Source organism: Nipponia nippon, unplaced genomic scaffold, assembly GCF_047370975.1.
Source record: "Nipponia nippon isolate SJK-2023a ecotype South Korea unplaced genomic scaffold, ASM4737097v1 scaffold_5, whole genome shotgun sequence".
NCBI lineage: Eukaryota > Metazoa > Chordata > Aves > Pelecaniformes > Threskiornithidae > Nipponia > Nipponia nippon.
The window spans coordinates 21796841-21823161 of NW_028262369.1; the positions used below are offsets into that span (position 1 = coordinate 21796841).

The 26321-nt window shown below is 42.9% G+C and overlaps 2 protein-coding genes across 9 annotated transcripts; one reads left to right on the forward strand and one right to left on the reverse strand.

Moving 5' to 3' along the window:
* The first annotated feature begins 2114 nt into the window (after positions 1-2114).
* On the forward strand, positions 2115-14294 carry RPE65 (retinoid isomerohydrolase RPE65). 2 transcript variants are annotated; one of them, XM_009461191.2, is made up of 15 exons: positions 2728-2773; positions 3475-3557; positions 3937-4087; positions 4687-4794; positions 4885-5026; positions 5712-5859; positions 6145-6226; positions 6667-6799; positions 6922-7061; positions 7737-7866; positions 8722-8836; positions 8935-9029; positions 9138-9249; positions 10685-10883; positions 14161-14294. In XM_009461191.2, the coding sequence occupies exons 1-14, from the start codon at positions 2763-2765 to the stop codon at positions 10834-10836; spliced, it is 1602 nt and encodes a 533-aa protein (XP_009459466.2). In that variant the 5' UTR covers positions 2728-2762; the 3' UTR covers positions 10837-10883; positions 14161-14294. The 2 variants fall into 2 exon arrangements, with proteins under 2 accessions (XP_087589064.1, XP_009459466.2); XM_087732938.1 differs by lacking the exons at positions 2728-2773; positions 14161-14294 and adding an exon at positions 2115-2145 and having other exon boundaries at positions 10685-10842.
* LOC104009235 (methylcrotonoyl-CoA carboxylase beta chain, mitochondrial) lies at positions 11294-25668 on the reverse strand. Of its 7 annotated transcripts, none has more exons than XM_087732935.1 (13): positions 25244-25334; positions 24521-24851; positions 22658-22854; positions 21347-21525; positions 20325-20405; positions 19708-19886; positions 18011-18203; positions 16902-16993; positions 15830-15986; positions 14934-15056; positions 14150-14298; positions 13577-13658; positions 11294-11407 (listed from the first exon to the last, which is right to left on the reverse strand). In XM_087732935.1, the coding sequence occupies exons 2-13, from the start codon at positions 24838-24840 to the stop codon at positions 11402-11404; spliced, it is 1758 nt and encodes a 585-aa protein (XP_087589061.1). In that variant the 5' UTR covers positions 24841-24851; positions 25244-25334; the 3' UTR covers positions 11294-11401. The 7 variants fall into 7 exon arrangements, 6 of the variants coding, with proteins under 6 accessions (XP_087589061.1, XP_087589062.1, XP_087589058.1 ...); XM_087732936.1 differs by lacking the exon at positions 11294-11407 and adding an exon at positions 11752-11881 and having other exon boundaries at positions 25244-25665; XR_015698945.1 differs by lacking the exon at positions 11294-11407 and adding an exon at positions 11837-11881 and having other exon boundaries at positions 13577-14070.
* Between the last annotated feature and the right edge of the window lie 653 nt (positions 25669-26321).

Below are 26321 nucleotides of genomic sequence, written 5' to 3' on the forward strand. Positions count from 1 at the left end.
TGGACAAATCAGAAGCTGATCGCTCAGCATGTGGCCGATTCAGGGGCACTGCCATGGCAGGCAACTTCGGTTTCAAATATGTACTTACTGTTTTGCATACACAGATCCAAAATTCTCTTCTCCTTTGCTTAAGTGTTTTAGAGCTATTATTTGTGATTGCTACCTGCAATACCACCTGGTCTGCTGGCAATCAGAGGTAAAGAAAGTTGTTGCGTCCCTTTCCTGCAGGAAAGGCAGGATGAGATGCTGCTGTTTGTGCTTAGCAGCACCTTTTTTGCTAATTAGTGCCAATAACTCCTTTTTAGTTGTATTAGTTGCAAGGAAGAACAGTTTTATAATGCATTGGTAGGTTATATGCTGTCCTATGCTGTTCTTGGTGTTAGTGTCAATCCAGAAGTTGCCTGGTCTAGCGTTGGCTGGTGTGCAGTGGCACCTGGTGATTCCAAGAAAGCAACTGGTAGAAAACAGCCAGGAGGTTACACGGATAAAATGTTAATGGCTAATCTCAGCATTGAGTCATGATGCAACTGTGCACTCCAAATTTAACTGCATGTGGGCAGCAGACAGAAGTGGCAAAATTAATACTTTAAGGGGATGGGGGGAAATACTGAACATCATAGGATTGTGATTTTGGTGGGAAAGGGACCTTCAGAAGCCATTTAGTCCAAACCCTGTTTACAATGGATCTAATTAAATGAAGTTACTTGGGGCAGTGTTGAGTCTTGAATACCTCCAAGCTCTGCAGCACAAAGTGCTTTTTGAATTTTATTTTCTCATACCAGTCTAAAGCATCAAGACCAAAGCTATCTGTGAGCAGCTCATCTGGCCGTGGCTCCTGGGGAGGGGGTCCTGGCTGGCAGATGCCATCCGAGTAATGGTGAGTGAAAAGGGAGGAGGGCTACAGGGGCTGGATGGAGGCTGCCTGTGGTGGCCATCCTTCTAACGGTTGCCACCAAGTCCGCTGGGCTGGATCGTGCTTGGTACGGGTAAGAGGCAGAAGGAGGAAAACTTGGCTGCTGGTGTGTGGGGTCAGGGACATTTTTGGATCTCTGCTTCCCGAGCCTACTGGAGGAGGATGGGGCCTGGGAAGATGCTGTCACCATGGAAACAGTGAATTTTCATGACACCAAAGATTAGGACACTGTTTTGAGTCCTTATCCTGGGGTTAATTAAAAAACTCTGTGTTATTTACACTGCTAAGAGGCCTTGAATTTGCACTGAAGTTTATATTGAATATATTTATTGCTAGTATGATTCCACAGACAAGTTACCATATAATTAAGGTCATTTAACACGAAGGGTTAATGGGAGGCCTCAGTCACTAAGAGCTCAGTATCTTGTTTTTCAGTTAGAAGCCTTAGATGAACCCTCAGTCCAAAAGGAAATACTCTATCTTGTAAAGAGAAGAAAGAAAGAAAAGAAAAAAAAAAACTACAAGAGAGAGAAGTCAACATTTCACTTAATGGTTGTAGCAGCAGATCTAACATGGGGGCTGTTTAATGTCTAATTTTCTCCTTTCACGACTGTTTTCATCACTTCTGTTTCTACGGGAGGAGTGCCCAAAGGTATGTGGTATTATGAAATGTATTCATCCTGTACCACGGGCTACCCGTGAGTGGGAGAGCAGTAATCTTTCTAATCTCGTTAATCTTTGAAATTACTCCTTACAGCACCATTGTTTTCATAAACATCTATTCTTACTAGAGATGTTTTCTAAAGCGATCTTCAGGCCATCTCTGACAGTGACTGCTGTGCTGCATATAAAACATACGATGATCAAGTTTGAAGTCTTTCTGAGTGTGCAGGGTTGTTAACGCCCCGTGTAAAAAAATACTACTTTATGTGCATTAGACTTAAGAAATCTGCCTTATGCAGCAACTAGAGCTGCTGGCATGTGCCACCGTACTGAAACACACTGAAGTAAAGCAAGGGGGAGGAGAGGGAAACAATGGCCGTAAGCAGACAGCAATGTACAGCAACGCTAAGAGCAGCCATCGTGGATGATGATGCTCCCTGATGCCCTCCTGGTTGGTGGGTAGTGGTTTAGTCTTGCTGTACTTGTACCAACGTGTGGAAGCCTGCAAAGACATTCTTCCACGGAAGCCCAGGATGGAGGAAAAAGCTGGTGGCTGATCTGTATGGGAGGTAGGAATGATGATATTTGACACTGAGATCTTATTTCTTAGTATCTCTAATGTCATGTCATTTGTAGGTGAAGCACTGATCCTCGTTTTGCAGGCGGGCAGGTGCAGAGGAGTGCTCTGTTACATGGGATCGAGATGATTTTGCAGGGAGGAGCAGTTTCTTGCTGCCCTCGGTCTGTGTTGGAGCTGAGAAGGTCTCCCTGTGGCACAGGGCCAGTGTTGTGCCCACCAGTGAAGAGCTGAGTGGCCATGCCAAGCACCCGGCATGTCACTCAGCACGACTCCAGCACGCTCTGTTTCACTCCTTTCTGGTTTTTTTTTCCCTTGTTTTTTGTTTTTTGTTTTTTTCTTTGTAATCACTTCTGCTTGGGAAGAATTTAGGTCTCAGAAAAACATTCAAAGCCCTTTTTTGTATGAACGGCAAGACAAAACCTCTCAAAGCCCAGGGAGGATTTTGGTGGTGAAAGCCTGCTCTGTTCCCAGGGTGCGCTCATTGGCGGGGCGGTTTCAGGAGCAGGGCTCCCCTCAGCGGGGCTCAGCGCCTCATAAATACCCAGTGCACGGCTCTTGCTGCGTGCTTGGCTGCCGGAGGCTCAGGCCCTTCATCAGGGAGAGAAAATGTACAGCCAGTGAGTATTCCTGCGGGCTTTCCTCTGCAGGAGCAAGTCACCGATCGCCATTGCAGTGCAGCATTGGCTGGGGGGGGTTGCTGTGAGGTTGGGGGTCAGGGCGGTCCGGAGGAGAGGAGGAGGTGGGGTTCTCTGTGTGTGGGTGTCTGTGCTGACGCATCCCATGTAGCGGCGTGATTCTGGTCCAGGGGGACAGGCTCACCTCCAGGTACCAGAGAATGGTCCGTACTTTGGAGGGGAAGGACAGTGCCCCGCACAGCCTGTCTGGTGTGTCTTCATGGGCTCTGCAGTAGATCAGAACTGGAACCTAACGAACAATTCTCAGCTATGCACTCAAGTACACTTTGCTCAAAGAAAAAAGGAAAAAAAATGCTTATCCAAGACCTGAGAGATACAAGCTGGACTTTGCTTCCTGATGATTCAGGATATCCTGAATTTGTCCATTTCAGCACGGGCTGTCCCATTAGTATTCTCTATTCCTCCATTGTGCGCTCAGGCCTGGGGTCTGGTCAGTTCGCAGGTGGCTGCAGTAGCTGGTTAGAGACCTCAGAGCCTTTCCCCCCACAAAGGCTGGTGCTTCCTCCTGATCTCTCAAGTTATTTGCAAGTCCATCCAGAAACAAACCTACCTCTCTCAGAGTGGGGAGTGGTTCCAAAGCTATCCCAAAACTGCGCTAACCCCAAGTCTGCTGGCCCTTTCAGAGTCGAGCATCCTGCTGGAGGCTACAAGAAGCTCTTTGAGACCGTGGAGGAGCTGTCCTCTCCGGTGACTGCCCACGTCACAGGTTGGTGTGGGCTCTCTGATCTCCTCCTGCTTGGCTTGTGTTCTTGGGGGCTCATCAGCCACCAGAGCTCAGAGGCTTTCCAAGGGCTGGAGCACAGGGTCGGAGACAAAGGACCTAACAGGGCTGGTGTATTTGGGGTAGAGGAAGGACAGATTGGATGGGGGATCTTTAGGCATTTCAATACTGAATGTCTTGGTCTACAGTAGGTGTGTAGGTGAAAAAAACAGCATAGTTTAGAGCTCATGTGTGTTTAAAAAGCAAGTTTAATAAACATGAAAAAAAAATAGTTTGAAGTTTTTTTCTTTTTGTTGACACAATAAAAATTACCTGGTCTGATTTGCTGTGAGCTGTGCACGTACCAACACTGCATCTTCCGCAGGCAGGATTCCCACCTGGCTGCGAGGAAGCCTCCTGAGATGTGGTCCCGGCTTGTTCGAGGTGGGCGCGGAGCCATTCTATCACCTCTTTGATGGCCAGGCGCTCCTCCACAAGTTCGACTTCAAGGAGGGGCACGTTACCTATCACCGAAGGTATGTGGCGATTTTCCAAGCAAAAAAAAAAAATAACGAAGCATTTGCTCGACTGCAAGTGCTGGGGATGGGCTCTGCTGCCCAGCACGTGGGAGGCGGCGCTGGTTATTTCAAGTCCGTGTGGTTATTGGAAGAGCTCTAACAGTGAGATCACTAAAACTGGCTGAAAATAACTGAAACTTACTCATAGTTAGCAGAAATGCAACTTTTTGTACAGATTACAAAACACCTGGGAGGGGAGAGGAGGGAGGGCTTGGATGTAGCTGCAGCCAGTGACAGAATTACAACATTTCTGAAAAATGAAATGTGTTTTCAGTTACAAGCTGCTGAGCTATCGGCTTTCAGGTCTTTGGCGCAGAACATTTAGACGAAGCGCTGTGTTTCCCATCAGCTTCAGCTCTCTGCCAGCCATCCTTTCCCAGGGCCGTGGTGCGGGGGTGGTTGCTGGACCCCACGTGCTCCAGATGCACCATGAGGCTGCAGGGACCTGTGGCTTTCAGAGGTCTCACAAGGCTCATCACAAGGATCGTCGTATTTTAATTGCATAGCCCCTTGCATTTTACGGCTACACCTGTTACGTGCCTTCTCACCCTCCCTAGGTTTGTCAGGACTGATGCTTACGTGAGAGCGATGACCGAGAAAAGGATCGTGATAACAGAATTTGGCACCTACGCGTACCCAGACCCATGCAAGAACATCTTTTCCAGGTACCTCGGGGTTGCAGACATTGCAGCAATGTCCTACGGTGCTTCCACTTCCAAGAAGCCCCTGACTGCCTGTCCATTTTCTCTGCTCAGGTTTTTTTCGTACTTCAAAGGTGTGGAGGTCACTGATAACGCCCTCGTTAATGTCTACCCTGTCGGCGAAGATTATTATGCCTGTACTGAGACCAACTTTATAACCAAAATTAACCCAGATACATTAGAGACAATTAAGCAGGTGGGTCTTTATACTGTGCTTCTAAATATGTGGAGGAGTAAAACTAAAATGAAAATATTTAATAATAGCCTCTTACAACAAGGGAAGAGTTGGGGTTTGTCAGGGAGAGGATGCAGAAACGAAGCCAGCTGTGAGGGTTAATGAGAGCAGAGAATCAGAATGAGCTTGTAAATGAACTCACTACTGCTGCTCTGAGTAATATTTCATTAGGAGGCGATGGGGGTCCATGGTCTGTATCCTCATGCTTGGGTTAGGGTTGGAAAACTGGAGCTACATTGCAGCCTGGCCAAAGGGGACTGTAACCGGAGGGCTCCTACCAGAGCTTTACTGCTGCCTTCATTTACATTGAAGCTGAGCAACATTCAGCCTGCAGAACTGTATGTAATGCAGAATGCATGTTTGATGTTTTTCTTTGCTGTGTTAGCAATGTCCAGCCTGTGGAGCCTTTCCTTTTGGACCCCAGGATCCCGAACCTCTCCCTGTAACCATATCAGCTCACCTGACTGTCTCAAATTGCTTGGCTTTGCCGATCTTCTCCTTTTCACAAAATGGACGGTGATTTGGGCTTAGAGAAGAACTTTCCATGGCTGAAGCGAGGGCGTATTGACCTGCGACACCTTCCAGAGCTGGTGACATCCCATCTCCTGCCAAGCTCCCTCCTGACTTTCTGCATCTTCTTCTCCAGGTGGATCTCTGTAAATACGTGTCTGTCAATGGGGCAACAGCACATCCCCACATTGAAAACGATGGGACGGTTTACAACATCGGCAATTGCTTCGGAAAAAACTTCGCGCTTGCCTATAATATCATACGGATTCCTCCGCTTCAGGCAGGTCAGTTAATCCCATCTCTGAGTGAACTGAGAAAATCTTGTCCTATAAATCATTTTTTTTATCCTTCAAATGAGTTTCGTCATCAAGTTACTTTTTTTTAATCTTTAGATTTTATTTGCTTTTTTAAGTAACAGAAATGTTATCTTTAAAACAATTATTTACGTGGTTTCTAAATCACGAACTGTCTTTGTGTTAAAGGCAGAAACTTGCTGGGTAAACACCACAAATACAGACTAAGTAAGTATGGGTGAAACCCTCCATAACCCTTCAACTGTCCTGTTCCAGACAAGGAAGACCCGATAAACAAGTCGGAGGTGGTGGTGCAGTTCCCTTGCAGCGACAGGTTTAAGCCCTCTTACGTTCACAGGTAACGTTTGGTGGGGTCAGTAGACTGATGATGCAGGTCGGCTGAAAAGAGGGATGCTGCTCACGTGTGCCACGCAGCGTGTTCCTGTGGCAAAGCAGCTGCCCCGAGCAGTGAGTGCAGATGAACAGAGCCCCCTTTTATTTCTGCAAGCACACAAAGGCGGGGTACGCGTGTACAGCATCGCTGGCGTTGTACGTGTACGCATGTACACTGTACAGGTACGCATGTACAGCATCTCTACAGAAGCGGCACGCAGGGCTTGTTCTCACATCTAATCAGCAATTAAAATTCGGTGATTTACCAAAATCAGGATGTTTATATTCCTGTCATTTTAAGCGATGATCTGCATTCTATATTCAGTGCTTAAGACGAACTACTACATGGGTTTTGTCCAAACTAACTACAGTGGCTTGATGTGCTCCTCGTACGTTTCCAAACAGCTTTGGGCTGACCTCAAACTACATAGTGTTTGTTGAAACACCGGTGAAAATCAACCTCCTCAAGTTCCTCTCCTCCTGGAGCCTTTGGGGAGCCAACTACATGGACTGCTTCGAGTCCAATGAAACCATGGGGGTAAGCGGCGGGTCATACCAAACTGGGCTGTACTGGGCAGCCAGCCCTGGACCGGGAGGCCCATCATATCGGTTTCACCTTCATTTTTCTGAGTCTACACCAAGCAGCTGCTTGCTTTTCAGGTCTGGCTTCATGTAGCAGAGAAAAAGAAAGGCAGGCTCCTCAACATCAAGTACCGTACCTCGGCTTTCAACCTCTTCCATCACATTAACACCTACGAAGATAACGGATTTCTGATCGTCGACCTCTGCACCTGGAAGGGGTAAGTCTTGGCGGTGCTGAGCCTGGAGGCAGCCGAGGGACCCTGCAGCATCGCGCCTCCCCCTGCACGAGCTGGGGGGGGCAGCAGGGCCCCAGCACCAGGCACGCCGGTGCCTGCACTGGCGCATCCCTTCCCCTTCGGAATTGCCTGCGGCACTCAGGCTGAATCCCTCCAACCCATCTAAATATTCACGCATGGTGACACATAGACTATGCAGCATGGAAGTTACCTGGAGGTGCAGAGAGCCTGTTTGAAACTCATTTTCCGAGACCTTGTTTGCCTTTAATAAATGTTAGTGACTACGCAAGGGCTGATGCTATTTCGGATCCTGGGGCTGCAATGAGCAGAATCTAGTTGAAGTTTGAATACTGCTTTTCATGTTAACACAGAGAAACATTGCACCAAAATGGTGATGCCCAACCCCGTCTTGGCTGCGTAGCCAGGACGCCCTGAGCTGAGGTGGTGCTGGCCACTGCCGCAGCGTGCCTGGGGCGAAACCAGCAGTCGCCGGGTTTCCTCGCAGGGGAAATGGTCGCACGCACAGCTCACTTCTGCCAAGGAGCTGGACCAGGACTCATCTTACTCCATTGAATTTTAGGAAAAAACAGCTGCATTTGAATCCCCTCACTTGCAAATGACATCTTTGTTTCTGTTTGTGATCCCATTTTTGTGCAGGTTTGAGTTTGTTTACAATTACCTCTACTTAGCCAACTTACGAGCAAACTGGGATGAAGTGAAACGACAGGCAGAGAAAGCCCCACAGCCCGAAGCCCGCAGATACGTGCTGCCCCTGAACATCGACAAGGTACCAGCATGGCTCTGCGTCACCGCAGCTGCCAGCGGGGCTTGGAGACACTGGTGTCTGCCTGACTCCTCTGCAGGGCTTATGGCCAAGTGTTGCTAGTGCTCTGCCTGACCCCATTTAATTCAAATTAAATGGGGGGGGTGGGTGGGGCAGAACTTAAAGTATGGGTCTTCAGAGAAACTTTCTATTTTCTTCAGCTGATCAATGTTATTCTATTTTATTTCCCATAAGTTACTGTTCAAATCAGAGACCGTGGGGTGGCAGCTAATCCCAGAGGGTGCTGCTTGCCGGGAGCGAAGAAGGGAGCAGCCGCAGCTGGAGCGCATGTAGTTAAATCCTCCAGCCCCAACTCATGGTGTGAGGTCCACCAAGCGGCCAGCCTGATGCAAAGCTCGCTGGCTTGCAATTGCTGGATTTTTTTTCCAGTGACCACGCTCATGGTCATTGGCAGGTGGGCTGAGGGCTGCCGGGGGGATGCAAGTCAGCCGAGGTGCTTGCGGAGCTGCAAAGCTCACGGGCATCTCTGCTTGCATTGCCCATCGAGCAAAAAGTGCAACCCTACGTGGCAGTGCTCAATTAAAAACCTCTGAATGCCTTAAGGAAGGGAAAAAAGTTATGTATGTGTTTATGAGCACAGGGAAGGCTGACATACAGCTTGGTTTTAGCAACAGGCACTCTTACTAACTCAGAAAATGGAAGAAGCAGCCGTCACTGAGCATATTGCCACTCTGCAGCTTGATGAGCCTCTGCTGCACATTGCTGCCTTCACTGTTCAATACAGTTTGCAACAGATCTCTGCAAACAGGCTAAGAAATCTGTTTCTCCATTTCTCTTGGGTATTCTTCTTTGTCCCAGGCTGACACAGGCAAGAACTTGGTCACCCTGCCCTACACGACAGCTACGGCGACCCTGCGCAGTGACGAGACCATTTGGCTGGAGCCAGAAGTTATTTTCTCCGGGCCGCGCCACGGTAAGATGATGACCTTGAAGCACAGCCAGCGGCAATGCAAATACCCCTGCACTCTGCGTCCCACTAATCCTCACACATACGTATTTTTTTTATTGTAGCCTTTGAATTTCCACAGATCAATTACAAGAAATACGGTGGGAAACCTTACACGTATACGTATGGGCTGGGGCTGAATCACTTTGTCCCAGACAGGGTAACTATCAACCAACGGGTGAGGCACGTCTTTTCCGTGAGCTTTCAATTTAAGGACGAGAAAGAATACTTCTGAGATGTGGGGTTTTTGTTTTTTCTGCACCTTTAGCTTTGCAAGCTGAATGTTAAAACAAAGGAGACCTGGGTGTGGCAGGAGCCAGATTCGTACCCTTCAGAGCCCATCTTCGTTTCCCATCCAGATGCCCTGGAGGAAGACGATGGTAATACTGATTTTATTTTGGTCAACAGCATCGCGATTTGAAAAGCTTGTGTCTGCTGGCCCTGGGGGCTGTCTGCAAGGCTGTGCCAGAGGCGGGCAGAGCAGAACCCGCAGGCAGCTCCCAGGCACAACGTACCTTGTTCTAACGCTGGTGGGAAGCTTCCGAGGAGAACGTGGGAGAATTAAGACTGAATGAAAACAAAGGAGGAGAAAGACCTCTAGGTTTAGATGATCTGTTGTCCTCATTTCCTAGCCCTTTTCCATCAGGAATTGCAATATTTAAAGAATTCCAGGTGGCGGAACTTTGTGAAACTTAACCTCTCTTAAACCAGGCATGGTTTCTATTCCTAACCCATCCTCCTGGTGCAGGACTGGAGTGAATTCAGGCTTTGTCACTTGAGGGCCCGTAGTTGTTTTCACGCCGAGCACTGTACGTGTTTCTTCGCACATCCCCAGCCCCGTGCCTACTTCCGAAGGCGAGTGGCAGCACTCGGCCTGAGAGGGTGTCCACTTATTCCCTGAATTCCTCATCTCCGAAAAGGATTACATAAAGCTGGAAGTCTTGGCTCTGCTGAACTTAAGAGCCAACTCCCACTGGTTTATAGTGAGAGTTTCATATTTTATAGCCAAAATATTTCATATTTCAGAGCAAAGTTTCAATATTATCTGTTCCCAGTTCAGGAAAGTGCTTATGCAGGGGCTTAAGTGCCACTGAAATGAAAAGGTTTTAAGCTTGTTCTTAAAAGCTTTCCTTAACTGAAGCAGACAATGTGCATTCTAGGAATATGTTTAAGTCTCTCTCCCTGGGACTCAAGCCCCTGCAGAAGCACTCTCCGAAAGCTGAGTTAACACCGGCCTCCATGCTCACATTTCTGTCGTCTTCCCCAAGGCTGTGTTTGATGCTGTGACGGGCTACGGTGTATGGTTGTTCCCATGTTCTCCGGCAACAACTGACCCAGAGAGTACACAAATCAGCAAACAACCTAAGAGCTAGGATGTCCCATCCATTCCACATAGGGATGCCAGGATCCCTCAGAAGCAGAATTATAAAGTAATTTATACACATATAAAGTAATTCATAATGTTGAAAAAATTAATGGACAAATTTTATATACATTCCAGTAAATGATGTTTGTCGTCAGCCCCTGCAATAGCTTTTCATAGTTCTTTTTCAGAATAGAAATATTTTTCAGTTTTAAAAAGAAAGTCTATAGGAGCTACTGTGCCACAGCACACCAGGCTGGCAAGCTGATGACGGCAAGAACCCAAAATAGTATGAGAAATGAATAATCAATCTCAGTCTACTTCAGAACTGATGATCATGCAATAATAACGGGATTTGCTGGTGTCCTGTGTGCGAGTGGCTACTCCTCCCTTGAGCAGCCCAAGTGCAAGCGCACACCTGGGACAGGCTTATCGTTTTTCTCACCTACTAGGGGTGGTGCTGAGCATCGTGATCAGCCCGGGCGCAGGGCCGAAGCCCGCCTACCTCCTGATCCTGAACGCCAAAGACATGAGCGAGGTTGCCAGGGCTGAAGTGGAGGTGAATATTCCTGTGACTTTCCACGGACTCTTCAAAAGAGCGTGACCGCTGCCTGCAACTCATCGCGTTAGGTTTCTTCCAGCTCCGAAAAGGTGCAGTCTCCGTTTATAAGCACTCAAATGACCTAAATTTCTTCAACATCACTTTTTATTTGTATGGCTACTTAATTAAGATTGAGCATTTCAGTTTTGTTGGTAATTCTTCAAAATACTTAACCACATATTTTTCAAATACCCCCTTTGGCATAATTTCAAGATGTACAGTGATAAGAACTACACAGTTAACACAAGTTTGGGGTAGTGGGGAGGAGTGTTTTGTTTTTACAAAATCAAACTTTGCAGCTGCAGCAGAGTTAAAGATGCCTAACACGGCACAGTGTAAACTCAATACCTGTACACATGGTAACGTTATGTAAACAGTCTCTGTGCTCTGTTACACACCTTGAGAAGAGGTAATTTTTAGTCTATACTGAAGTATTACGGATTTAAATCACCTCCTGGTCACGCCTTTAGTATCCTCAGAGCAATCCAAGTGGAGCCTTTCCATAGCTGCTTTGGAAATCTGAACTGGCAGGCCCAAGGCTGTGTGGCAGGCAGCATTTTGTCCTTTACTAAGGCTGAAAACCACACACATTAGCTTATGTGTTTTCTCTTTCACATTTCTTTTATCAAAGTGCAGTTTCTTGAGTTCTGGATTTCATACTAAAACATCAATATGGAAAAAAATCAAGCAATTGTTACAGCTTGGGACGAATTTGCTTCCTTAGTGTGCTATAGACTCTCAGCTTAATCCTTCCTTTTCACAAAATAAATTTTCAACTAATGTAATAAGAGGCTATGGTTCAAAATACAATCTTATTGCTAACAGACTTAGAATCCAGGATTCTTGTTTGCAATGGTTTAACATTTTTATTAACGGTATCAAAGAATTAGAAAATCATTGACATTAAAGATTTCTAGTGCACAGTGCTAACTTTAAAAGGGTGATTATTTGAAAATGGCTGCAGTCACATTCTGATGACAGGATATTGATACGGAGATACGACCTGGTACTTCTGCTGTTCTATAATCTCTAAGCACTGTGCAATTACCTAATTAAAAACAAAAGACAATATAAGCAATGGGCCTCTGAAAGAAAAAATTAGTAAAACTTACTAGTTATGCACTCATTCTGTAATGCATTTGTTTTTACTTTTTGCAAAACAATGAACATTTAAAATGAACAGTTGTCGGCTGTAGCGTTAGGGGAAATAGATGTCAGTGTAATGTACCACTGGGGCAGGGGAAATGTAAAGGAAGAAATACCCTCAGGATCCCAAAGTTTATGCATTGCATACAGAGACCACTAAACCATTTTAAAGTCACTGTGGTGACAAGAGAATTACTTTTGGAACACTGGGAAGCTATTTTGCTGTAAAACTCCAATGAAAATATATTATGTGATAATCCAATTCTGTTATTAGATAGCTATGCTCCTAAGATTCTCAATCGCATATCAAAAATTAGCAGAACATCCTCTTCTTCTGCATCCACCTTTTTCTAAGAAGTCATCTTTCTTGGTGTCTTGTGACAACAGCGACTGAAAATACAGCACTGGTTTTGGTCTTTAAAAACAAGATAATTCTCTATTAAGATTTTGTTAACTTTTATCATACGGTGTATATAATAGTCTCCTTTGCCAAAACCTTTTGTGTATCTGGTTGGAAATCAAGAGTCACAGCAAGCATTTTCCTAATTTCACTGTGCATATTCCACTGCTACTGAAGCACACATTGTCTTTTAAAGCCTACTAAGAAAAAGGCACATTAAGGATCTGAATGACCACGTGCTGTCAGTTCAGACAAACCTAAACGTAATTCCATCTATTAGCAAGAACTGGAATAAAGTAGCAAAACATTATTGTAAAAAAACAGCTGAACATGCAAACGTGAATTGTAGTGTGCCTGTGAAAATTACCTGAGAGTGACAATGATTCAACTGTCACATATTTTCTCTTCACGTGTAGTTCTGTTCCTAGAGAGAGGTAGTCTCTGGGCTCTAGTACTAGAAAATACTTCTCGGTGCTCTCCCATTATCAAAGTTCCCATAAACTCCACAGAAAATATTTAACATCTACATAGTACCATAAATATGTACCATATTTAGAAGCATTAATTGATAAGAGGCTGTATTTGTGATCTTTAAGTAAACAAGCTTCAGAAGTGCGAAGAACATTGTAAGTATTGCTAATAAACAATAGAACAAGGAAAAATAGAAGAAGAAAGGTGGCAGCTTTCAGAAAGAATCTAATGGCTGGATGTCTGTCAACTTAAAAAAATAAATAAAAAGGTGGGGGGGGGCATCCCCAATGTAAGCAGCAAATTACAAGCACAAAGAGCAAGTACCAAAAAGAAACATCCTAGGACAAAAGAATGGAAACAATGTGAACAGCGAAGAGCCTGAACTTAGGAGAGTGAAGATATGGGTGATTATGCAAGACCAAAAAAGAAAGGATTCAGATACAGAATCAAATGGCAAAGTCAATTAAGAGGTTCAATGAGGAAATGCTGTAGTCAAGTAACCAGAATTCAACAGAAACTTTTTGGATAGACTAATGGAGAAGAGAAAGGATGAGAATTGCAAAGCTAAATGCCACAGAAAATGGAGTGAGAAGTGGGAGACCCAGTTCTGGGAATCAGCATGCTCCTGACCTTGAGCAAGTCATAGGCTTGCACATTCACCGCAAGATCCTTTTGAAATCCGAGGATAAAATGTACTGTAAAGAACATATAAGGAAAACCCCCTACCTTTCTAGTATTTTGAGGTAGAATTACACCATCATCCCAGAGTCTGGCAGAGGAGTAAAATGCACTGCTCTCTTCCTCTAGCCTAGGGAAGATAGAGTATTAAACAAGCTTAAAAGCACAAAAATGCAATAAGAAACATCGGCACAGTAAAACAAAATCATAGATGAAAAAGGCATATACTTCAATCTCAAGTGAATGTGCAGAACTACTGTTCAAATTAATTAGAATCCAGCAAATAATACATAACAGATCTGGTCATTCTGCAGTACAGACCATCCTCCACATTCAGAAGATCACCACTGTTTAATATACAGCAGACTATCTTGATTTGGGGTTGTATGGTTTCAGGGTTGGTTTTTTGTACGTTTTTGGTTTTTTTTTAATTCAAAAATTTGTGTTTCCTTGAGAAGATCCTAAGAGCAGAGATGGAATTACATGGAAATTTGAAATATTTTTCAGTAGATTCAGGTTTGCTTTGTTTCGGATGTGTTGATCTGTAAGATGAACAAAAGTAGGTAATTTATGTAATTAAATCCCAGTGTAACTGCAAGGGTTTACATTTAATGTCCTTACTTTTCTTTCAGATGTTTTAGCTCTGATTCATCTCCTGTACAGTCACTGTCCCCAGCTTGTGGGACTGTGGAGAAATGTCTTGAATCCACAAGAGCAACTCTTGCGTTAGGCCACAAGAACAGAAAGTTCGGACTGAATGATCTCCCACACTACAAAAAAACGCACAGTACAAACTCATTGAAATTAATCACAAAAAGATGGCTGTAGGATAACACAATCAAGTTCAAGGCAGAACGTAATACAATTTAATTTGTAAAGCATTAACGATATAGCTCCTTTACTGTTACAGCTACAGCTCCTGTATCAGTACAGACACCCTGCAGCAGCAACCATCACAATCCGCACTGCCTTCAATATTGCTATTTCATTATTTCATGTTTCCTCCAAGCACTTAGATGTTTAATTCTGAGCAAACAAAGAGCCCTGTTGCACTTACCAGCAGCATGAACAGCACACATATTAGCACAACTAAAGTAGACGTATTCCTTGATCACCGAAAACAAACAGCGTGTGCTGACAAAAAGGCAGGACTGGCTCCAAGTAGGGACATTTTCAGATAACCTGTTTTTTTAGAACTGGGTCTAGGTTCCTAGATGCAGACCAAGTTTTCTGTAATCACATCTTGCAATGTATTTCTTACTTTAAAAGTAGTTAAAATAATGAAGTGAGTTAAATTAAATGTCTGTAACAACAGTTGACTCTGTTTTAAAAATGAAGTGCTGTAAAATCTTGGTAAGTGTAAAAAGTCTATTACCAAACCCATTAACATTTACGCTACCCGTACCATAACATAACTTTCACTCCCGTAACAGCCACCGATTACAATGGTTATTTTGGGAACAGCAGCACAAGCAACAGCAGCCATCATGGAGGCCTGGGCTTTTAATCTGTTGGAGTGAGCCTCTGCCTGAAATGACAATAAAGATTTTAGATCCTTTACGTCTTTCTTCTAGATTCCCTCTGCTCCCACCAAACTTATATTTCTAAAACATTTATTTCTTTACAATTCTGTATGATCATTTCTTCCACAACAGTAAGACAGCATCATTTACTACCATAGCCCATTATGCACTTATTTTACAATGTAAATCAGCAAAACAATTATAACCGGTGTGCAAAATCCTATGATACAATGGAACCCTAGCTCTCCCGAGCATTAGCAAAGCTCAGATACAACGCAATTATGCCAGGCTTTGTCTTAAGTGCTGGTGAAAGTTGGGAGGAACAGGGCTGCAGAAACAGCCTCTGCTCAGAGAATCTAATGTAGGTTTTACTATGAGGCTCTCTGTAGTCCAGGTCAAAACATACTGTACTTTAATGCCTTCACTTTTCTAGAAGAGAAATATCTATTTTCCTGTGGAGCGCAGTGGTATCAGAAGAATCGATAGGCTGCATTTCAATGTAAAAAGCACTATAAATTCCAAGTTTTACAGCTTGCATGCCAGCTGGACAGTACCATTTTAGATAAGCAGAGCGCCCTGCTTACAATTAGAATAAAGTGAGAATGCTAGTGGAAAGATTTAAGAACAAAGTAATTATGAAGCTTCTTGGTTTAAACCATCAAGAGTGGTTTAAAAAAAATTATTTTCCTAACAATTAATAATTTTCAAAATGTAATCTAAAAAAACCCAAGAACTAGGCATTGCTTGAATTAAACATATTGAACTAAAAATGCCATACCTGTGAGATGCTTGTTGGCTCTGCTGTATGTGGAGCAGTGTTTTGGAAAAAGAGGATGGGAATGCTCCGCTGACTGCACAGCTGTACGAAATGGCTACCCTTGAGAGAAGCATCATGAGACAGCTCCCCATTGTTAGCCACTACCCCCACCAAGTGCCTACAAAACAGACACATGAACATTTTCACTTTTGAACCCCAGAAATTATGAAACTGTAGCTCATAATGTTCTGAAGGAAAGAAACATAAATACCCATACACACACACACAGATCTGCCCTTTTACAGAAATTCAGAATGTAAAAGGCTGCATTTACACATGTCATTTCATTCAAGGACCCTCACATACCTAACAAACAAGAAGTCTTACAGCACTCCTGATACGTAAAGCATGGAAGTATTAACATGGATGAATACCCAGAGGGCAGGTGAAACTATAGATGACCTGTCAAGAGTTTACCCTGCAAGACAACGTACAAGGTGCCAGGACTCTGGGCTCTCTCTAATTCCTGTAACATACAACATAACAGTCAATCTGAAAAGTTTATACTTTCAACCTAAAGAGGCTCTAAAAATATATTTTACTACCCTTTTTTTCTTTAAATGTGATTTGACTGAGATGTTGTATGCTTCATGAACGTGTTAATAATACAGTCTGATCTGAATTATGCAAGGTTTTATTGTATGGGTATTATCCCATTTCCATCCCATGGGAGAAGGGATGATAGCTTTCAAACCAGTTTGGGAAGGAACACTTTTAAAGATGCTGTTTCTTAAGGAATCTGCTGAGACGTCAATATTCCAACTGTCTGGCTAGTAGTTTTTGTGAACAAACAAATCATTTCACAAAGTCGTGAAAACCATTAATTTGTAATCACTCTCTGCTGCTATTGGCCCGAGATGTGATGAATTCAGAGCTCAGAGATAGAAGACTGCGCTTTCCAGAAGTATTTTATTACCAATTCTTGACTGATTCAGAACTTCATAAACATTGTTATTAGAATACCATAAAACCTGATGATGATATTTAGACAAAGATGCCCATACATTTTGACAGTGAAATGTTACAGCCTTACCCTTCCACATGGCCAAATCCTGTTACTAATGTTGTTCCATAATTAGCCTTGAATTCCTGGAATCTGCTTCCATCCATCAGACGGCTCAGAATCTGCAAAGAATATATACAGTCTTTACTACAGAAATTTAAGTGAAAATAGGATAGTTCTGCTAAAAGATATGCTCTGTTCAAATAGTAAGGAGACTTGTATAATGCAAGGAGTCAACCTAAATGAGCACAGAGGCCCTTTTATGTCTTACACTCTGCTAAATATTCAATATGCACAAAACATAAAATATGTGTTTACATTTGATTACCAACCATGTATTTTGGGCCAAAGTTCAACTCCAAAATTATTTCAGTGTTACAGAGCACAGTTGTTCATGTCCATAAAAATGTAAAAAACCCAGCATGTGCAGTTACAGTTTGTGTGCATAAGAAACACTCAGCAGCATACTGCTCGTGCTTTTTTCAAACGCAGTTTAAAAGCTGCCTTCAAAGCAACACTGCTTTCTACAGTCAATCCCCTTAACTGTAGGAATTTACCCCGGAAAAGATACTGGATTCACATCCTTGGAGACTAAATCTCTTCTAGAACAACAAAATGAAAATAGCAGTTCTGCATGTCTCTCCTTATGTATTAGCATCTGTCCCAGCCTCAAACAAGTTTAATTTGAGCTTTATTGTTTTTTCAGTCACTATTTTCATTAGACATTTAAGTTACAAGATAGAGTCTTTACTTGAGAAAAAAAAAGAAAAGGCAGGGGGAGAGGAAAACAGGACACTAAAGGGGTGCACATGCTCAAGGCAGCCAACACAGTACAAGACATGCTGACATAACAGCATCTCAAACAGTGCATGGAAACAGATGGGGATCAGCTGGCATAATCTGTAATTACCTTATTTCTAGTAGGTTTTCAGCTTAAATATTTTCTATAATTCTACAGAATTGTTGCCATTCTACTTTGTTGCAGACTCGAGACAGTTTGGCAACTGATGAGGTAATAATACAGAATATCTCGGGTACTTCAGGATTGTCCAAGAAAGAACAGACTGTTGCCTGTTCATCTGGAGCTACTAGACAGAACAGACTGAAAGGATGAAGGAATACAGTATCTGCCACCTTACCAATTTTACAGGAAGGGTCAACCTATAATCTTGCGGTGCCAGTCCCAAGAGCTCATCAGAACTATAGAGAGGACTGTCATGCTCTACGACCTCCTCTGGCAGTGGATCATAATTTAATGTAGAGATAACATTTCGAATACATTCATAGGCTTCCTTTTCTGAAGATGCAAAATGGTCACTACAGCCACTGACTCTAGGAGAGAGCACAACATTAATTAGCATTGAATTAATGAAATCTGAATTCTGATAGAAAACCCAAACTAAAGGAAAAACCTTAATCCATACTGTGACTCTCCAAACTCCCTGAAAATATTGTGATTTTGTTCTTGTACAAATGAGCTAGAAGCAGTTAAGTCAGTCGAATTTCTGTGCAATCCAACCCAAAAAAAAATTTACAGTAAGAAGTTCTTTCCTGTTACCTTTGTGTTTACCTATATCAAAGAAAGACCTATGTATTTTTTTATCATGATGTTGTTGCAAACAATATAATAAAGGGAAAACAAACTTTAAAAGTTATTTCAAAACAAGCAGTTCCAGCCCAGATATAAAGACAGTAACTTATTACGTGTAACACAGTTAGCTGACTGTCACACTAGTATTTGTTTGTGTGAGAAAGGTATGGAATCTGGTTACCATACACACAGCATAGAATGCCAAGAACAAAGAAGCAAAGACACCCTTTTCCTCCATGTAGAAGGGAAAAACTATTTTGACAACTACAGAAATTTCCAACATAGAAAAACAGCATTAAAGAAATGGTTAAATAGCTACTATCAGTTTTATTTCCTGCTTGCTCATCTCCTGCTATGAAGTCCTCATTAACAGCAGAGGCAGGCAGGCTTTCCATTTTTCTTTTTTGCTTCAGGTCCTTTTACAAGCATTCAGATTCTTCTCTGCAGTAAGTTAGTCTACTGTCTTCAAAAGCAGGCAAATGGAAAGAAGGCATACCACCTCTCCACTCATCAGTTTAGGGAAGAAAAGAGAATTTCTTATGTATTTTCCCCATCATTACAGTATTCAAACACTCACAATTATTTTTTAATATTTGTATCCTGACAGTATTTACATTAGGAAGAGAAATGATACCATCCCTCTTCTGTAGATGGTCCCTCTGAGGCACAGAGGAACTGACTCGCCTGAAGTTGTTCAGAAAGTATGTTGAAGAATGGGGAACTAAATCCAGATTTGTCCAGTCCCTGCTTCACCCCATAACATCACTTAATTTTACCTCCATTTGGCTGATCTAACAGAAAACCCGTACCTGAGAAGGAAAGCAGTGTAATAATAGGTTCCACTTTTGGCCCTGATCCTGACCTCTGCAGTTACGTGTGATTGCTATCAGAGTGTGTGTCTGTGTATAAATATATATATATACACACATACACAGTGGAAGTGGAAAGTTCCTGTGGACAGTAGTAAAGCTGAAATTACAATGCCATGTTACTTTTTTCATTTCAAAGAGTTATATCTAGCCCCATGATACTCCCACATATATAACTGAATGCCACCAACCTTTATAATAATTCATGTATTGTTTCCACTGTTTTTTTTTCACTGCATGTTTTTCAGTCCTTGAGGACCATATTGTGTCCTGTCACTGAAGTAGCTTCATTCACATTATGTTACAATAAAATGACAGTTTCTTTAAAGCTAAGTATGCTGAATTTTCTCATATTTTGAAGACTTATTTCACATACTTAGAGTGAAGTTTAGCTCCTCCTAGGTCCTCGGGAGAGACATCTTCTCCCGTAGCAGCTTTTACCAGAGGTGGGCCAGCAAGGAACAGTGTACCGATTTTATCTATAATCACAGTTTCTTCTGCCATGGTTGGAACATAAGCACCTCCAGCCACACAGGAGCCACACACCACTGCCACCTGAAGGACAGAGAAACCAAAACAAACCAAGATGCTGGAAAGAGGAGAATGGAAAGGTAAAACCATTATGTTTATTTCAGAAACGTTCAAGAGACTAAATCGCAGCTTGGGGAACAATGAACTAGAGATATAAATACCAGCATGAATAACAATGCTGTTTTTGAGAGAGTTCAATGTTTACTCTGAAATGACCTAGTGATTTGATGCTTTTCCATCACAATCAGTCAGTAAACACTTACATGATCCTTAAGGCTGAAAGTATTCTGTCATATGAGATACTATTTGAATCTCCCTTCCCCACAAATAGAAAAGGTGAGCTTTAGGAAATTTTTTGCATGTTTGAGAGTTGTTCCCAGAATCTGCATTAGGACAAAACCTTTTTCAGAACTCTCCTGATCACATATACTACACTTACTTGTATTCCAAATCACACTGTACCTGAGGGATTCTCATGGCAGACATTATTGCTTCATTGTAGAAAACTCTGCCACCGTGTGACTTGTCAGGAAACAGCTCTGACTGAAATTACAGAGAAAAGACAAAGTGAGTTTCAATATTAGCTGCAAAAGCCAATGCTTCCTCTGCGCTCCATTCATTCACAAACACATTGTAACCATCTCCGGGAAGGTCACCACTAGCAATCATACCTGAAACTTTCATACACAGCATTCACTACGATATTTATTCCCCTTATACACTGTGCAATTCCACAAAAATACCCATGTGTTTTGAAAGCAGAAGTAAGTTCTGTAATTTTTTGTGAGATCAATTTACTCTACGCAAACTGAGACTGCAAACATGGAGAAGGGGAAGCTCGTGTTCATACTTTGCCTGTGAAATGACTTCCACACAGTTTCCCTTTTTACTTGGTTTTTAATACATTTCCTTAAGTCAAGTAAAAACTTTTTCTATGTGTTTTCTTTCAGTCTGGAGAAGGAACTACTATAGTCTTTGTGATAACATGACCTCTGTACATTGGAAAGTAACCTGTGCAAATTCTCCATTTACAGTGAAAATTTCAAAAACTACATTTTTAAACGCCACGGAGGTTACTGCATTACTATCACAAACATTACAATAAAATACAGAGTAATTTTATAGATTCTTAAGTTGAAAACAGAAACCTCAAACAATGTACTAATTTATTAAAGACACCAAAGCATTTCAGCACACTGAGGAATACCCATGTTTGGTCAGCACTTTGTCCCCCCACTGATATTCAAGTTTCTAAACTTTGATTAGATGCTAGATGCAAGGTTAGCCATAGTGATTGCTACTGTTACATGTCTTCAAATTATCTCCTGGACTTCGATTTGTGGACTAAACTCAATTTAAGTATAACAGACAATGAAAGTCAACCAGCCAAGAAAACAAAACATAAATCTGAGGTTTATTGCTAAACATTGGTATGATTAAAATAAATGTAAGTATGTTCTTCTGTGAAGTGGTTCTGATGTTACCTGTAGTGGTAGGAATGCTCCCCCACTGTCAACAAGGTACACAGATAACAGTCTATTCTGCATGGCTATTTCTTGAGCTCTTAACTGTTTCTTCACTCCAATTGGATAAATAGTTCCTCCTTTCACAGTTGCATCATTTGCCATGAAGACACACCACACTCCACAGATTTTGCCAATTCCTGTAAGTGGTAGCACAGATACTTATCAGGACTCTCTAAAATACCATAGACGAAACAAAGGGGCTAAATTATAGCTAGGATGTTCTTTTGGTAAAACTCTACCAAGAAGTTGCAAATTAAGTTGCAATACCACACAGGCAAGAAATCTATAGCTCTTCTCTGGAATAACTGAAAGCTAATGACGTTTCAAAAAATCTAAATGACAGAAGACAGAACTTGAAATAAACTTACTTACTGCCAGTGACAATATAAGAGAAAAAAATACACAGACTGACTTCCAACTCTTCAGATAACAGGGAAGGCAATTAAAAATTACCTATATAAAGCTGAAAAATGTAACAATCCGCAACAAAAGATAGAATTTCATACTTTATTCTTGTAGTTACTTTTTAAACTGGAACTACTCTTCAAAATGCGATGAAAAGACTGGTCTATAATTTGAAAAATATTACAAAATAAATGTCACAGCTCCTGTGTCACACAGTAACTTCATCCCCTTTCCTTTAACAGACAACAGTGTATTTCACACATCATTCTAAATTTTTTGAGACAAAAATTAGTAACTGGTAAGTAGAATAAATTACTAAATCTGGAAGAAATGAAAGAACTTTTTTTCTTTAAAGGTTTCTCCCAGATTACCCAACAAAGACTGCAGAAGAATAAGACAGCAGTGGCTGAACTCTTTCATGTTGGGAGCTGCTACTGGATAGAACTGATGTTCACTTTTCCTAGGAAAGCACGTTCTTTAGATACTAAAATATTCCATAAACCTGATTATATGCATCCTTTTTCCTCTCCCAGTAAGAACAAACACCTTAACTTCAGTGAGCAAGGCTGGTTAGTATAGGAAGGTGTGCAGCACACACAGACTACAACTAATGTACACTGCCTACAATCACTTACTCATCACTGCACACAAACAGCATCTCTCAAATTATATTAAGGATCATGTTTGTTCAAAACCCTTCTTCCTTCTGGGATGCATCTCCGACATGGGCTGCTCAAAACAACACCCTCAACCCATATCCATATTTAGATCTAATATGAATCACACTTAAAAGATATGAGCAATGAAACAAACGAACTTCATCAATTTCCCATTACAACTAATATTACATTTGCTAGCAATTACCAGTAAGGCACCCAGCAGCAGGGACATCACCATATGGCATATTGAGGCCTGCCAGCGGAGACAGCTCAAGAAAAGACTCATCATCAAGTAGCAACTTCAGGCGTTCACGAACAAACAGCTTCTTGTTTCTTTGAGTATGACGCAAGATGGCATTTTCTCCCCCTCCTTTACTGGCCATCTCTAGCAACTCTGAATATCTGATTTAAAAAGCAAAGTTTCAATTAACGAAAACCACCTTTACTTACAGTTAGTAGATTTAACATAGTACTTAAAATGTATTGCACAGTTTTCATATCAATGGTATGAGAATGAAGATGAATTTGCATTTTCAGATTATTGTTTCTTACAAAGTGTAATAAAAGGCAAAGGTTTATTATTTAAAGCAAGCATTTTAGTTTCATTATTCAAAAATTGTCTAATAAAGACAAAAAAGGAGTGAAATAATATAAATATTCTATCTGCAGTTTATGTTCATAGCTAGTAGACTTCATTAAATCCATATCTTCCCCTGGGTGTTGCCCATATACACCCAACACACAGTATTGCACAATATACGATCATACTTCATCTCTGCCAGCAACCCCATGAGCAGAGTACTGAGCAGGGGCTGATCATCAGCAACCAAAGCTGACTTTGAGAGATAGGGCCCCACAACAACGTTAGCCTATAAACTTGCAGCTATTAATAAGGCTATCATAATTTGCTAGTCCTAATTCAGCATGGACATTTATCTCCATGTCCCAACTACTCTAGGGAAGAATCCAGTCAAGGGCTTCCTCCTTCAGTTTCCCTCAAAAACTTTATCTGACAAGAATCAGTAACTCAGTATCTAACAAAAATTGAGTAAGTAGAATAAATTACTAAATCTAGAAGAAATGCATACTCTACAGTATGGAAAATATACTTTAAAAGTAGTGAACACTGCAGTGTCACTACAATCATCAAGAGGGGAAGTGATTACCAATGTTATTGTCAAGGCAGAATCAACTACAGATAAAGAACTGAATAAACTGTAAACAAACATGGTATCGAATCATTTTGGTCTTAAATAAACCAGGTTCTTAAAGTAAAATATTTTTCGCCAAGATGCATCATCTTTAACTAAAAATACTGTTTGACATAACTATATACGCACCACTTTGTACATGACTCCATTATCTTATTGTGGCTTCCTGCAGACTGTAGAGATTGAAAAACCTCAGGAGAAAAAAGCTAAGGATTTTGAATAATGTTGTAAATGCTACCACAGGAGGGCACAGTGTGTTTTCCATAGCTTTGTTTCTAGCTCATGTATCATTCCTCTGAACAAAGGCCTTTGAATTTTTGCCATCTGATCTTTAAGGACAAACACATAAAATACATTTTCCTGCTTTTATCAGTGAATCACGATTAACTGCAGTAACTGTCACCTACTCTTTCAGGAGGGATCTGTAAATGCGTGAGTCACCATTTATGTCTTTACATTCAAAATTAAACACAAAACAAATTTTATGAAGGTCTAGAAAAAATACTTCTTGGCAATATATGCAAAATGATGTCACATGGCACTATTTTAAATACAGTCTGCACCTACGTTTAGGCATTTCAGTCTACACTGAGGCACCTCTCTTGGGGAGATGAAATTTTTAAGTGCTGAGCCTTGCAAAATTCACTCTGCAGAGAAGCTACCTGAGAAAATAGCAGCAAGGAAACTAGTTTAAGCTTCAAAATGGTTAGGAAAAAAACCCTTTTTTTTTTTAAGTCTCTGGACTTTTGAATTAGCATTCTTCCTACGTTAAACGCTCCTAAAAGTACCTCTAAGTTACTCTCACATCATCTCACAAGCAGCAACATTTTTAAAACACCACAAAAACAGTTTATTACCTTTTAATAACAGCCTCACTGTTCCTTAAATTTTCTTCAAACACATGTCGATACACAGACAGGATACGTCCATCTAAAACAGGGTAAGTTTTCGCATACCGTCTATATTTTGCTTTATTACTTACTAAACGGCAGGGAAGCATGTCGCGTGCCCTTTTCAACCCCTGATTCTGCAGTACGTGTGCGGGTTGTTTACCATGACAGAAGTCCTTATACTTTCTTTCGAACACGCGATTTAAGGTTTGCAACCTTGGAAGCAGCAGAGATGGGGTGTGGGGGGGCAGTCTGCCAAGGGAGCACAAAGTGACAGTGTTCCACATGACCCTAAGAGCTGAAGGGAGAAAAAAACCCAGCATTTATTGCTAAAAATTAAACTTCAGATTCCCTCGACTGACGAGGCAAAACAGACACCACAGCTCAGGTCGGGGCGGTGAGGGAACACCCGCGGTTCCCGCCCTGCAGCACGCAGCCTGCCCGGGGCCCCGAGGCCCCGCGGGGCTCCGGCGAGGAGCGGGGCAGGAGAAGCCGCCGGTGAGCGGGCCCAGCCGGGGCCTGCGCGGCGCGGCGGAGGCGGGGCCGGGCGGCCCCTTAGCACCCGTTCCCGGGGCAGCGGGCCCTCCGGCGGGGCTCCTCGGCCGGCCTGCTCGCCCGCCGCTGCCTCCTCTCCCCTCCTCTCCTTCCCCGCGCCCGCCGCGGCCTCCCCCGCACCCCTCCGACCCTTACTCGGGCAGCCGCCGCTGAGCCGTCCGGTCCGGGCCCGCCTCTCGGGGCGGCTCCCCAACCCACACGGCGGCCCGCCCCCGGGTGTCCTCTGCCCCGGGCGCCAGGGACGGGACGGGCCTGCTGGCGGGGCCTTGCTGCGCCCCGGGGACGGGACGGGCCGGACCTGGCCGCGCCGGGCCGCAGCTTCCCGCCCGCGGGCTCGCACAGCCGGAGCGGGGTCGTACTGCCGGGTGCCTCCTTCCCAGCCTTCCAAAGGAGACGTGCTGGGCCGGGTTCCGCTCGGTCCCGGGTGTCCCTCGGCGGTGCCCTGGCTCAGATGCTGCCACCCAGCGCCCTGGCTCCCCTCTCGGACCAGTTCTCCTCCCCACCGGGGCCTGCGCCGCCTCGGTCCGCTCTGGGTGCCTCGGCATGGCGCAGCCTGGGCCTGCACCCTCAAGGAAGGCCTGGGTAACGCTGCGAAAACGGTAACTTCGCCTTGGAAGGGCAAACGTTACAAAAACAACACGGAGAGCAAAGCGAATTGCTGCTCTAGGAACTAAGTGCCATTAGGTACACAGCATATGTGCTTGATTTGTAAATTACATGTTGTTGGGCAATACAGAATGTTACAGACCTGACTGCAGCCTCAGAAATAACGCGCTGGTGCTTTGCCGGCCATTAAATACAGGATAGCCGCAAAATGTCTCCTTTTCAATGTCCTCATGCAGCATATTGCATGTCCTACAGACAACACTGCTGGGCACTTGCAGACGACGTTTTGAGTGCCACCATTCCTCTCAAGAATAGTTGTAAGCCATTCAAAGCTGTAACTGCTCAGTCAAAATGCCTAAACACTTTCCAATTATCATTAAAATGAATTTGATCTTTTTTCCTTCCATACCTCATCCTGTCCGTGGGCTGCCTCAGTCAGTTTGCTATTGTTAGTCATGGCATAACCTTCTAGAAATTACTGCTTGTTGCCTTTCAGCGACTTCATTAAAATGCATTCCTGCCAGAGAGTTCTTTATCCATACATATTAATAAGGCTTCGTAGCGATAATTAAGCAATGACTAATACGTTGGTGAATGTAAGTATCCA

Coding starts and splice junctions, on each gene's coding strand:
- LOC104009235 (XM_087732933.1), bottom strand. CDS start 24,840: ATGTGGAACACTGTCACTTTGTGCTCCCTTGGCAGACTGCCCCCCCAC. Junction 16,994..18,010: donor TGACCCTTCCTGTAAAATTG/GTAAGGTGGCAG, acceptor TATTCTTTGCAG/ATTCTGAGCCGTCTGATGGA. Junction 15,057..15,829: donor AGCCAACAAGCATCTCACAG/GTATGGCATTTT, acceptor TTGTCATTTCAG/GCAGAGGCTCACTCCAACAG.
- RPE65 (XM_009461191.2), top strand. Junction 7,062..7,736: donor GACCTCTGCACCTGGAAGGG/GTAAGTCTTGGC, acceptor ATTTTTGTGCAG/GTTTGAGTTTGTTTACAATT. Junction 7,867..8,721: donor TGCCCCTGAACATCGACAAG/GTACCAGCATGG, acceptor TCTTTGTCCCAG/GCTGACACAGGCAAGAACTT.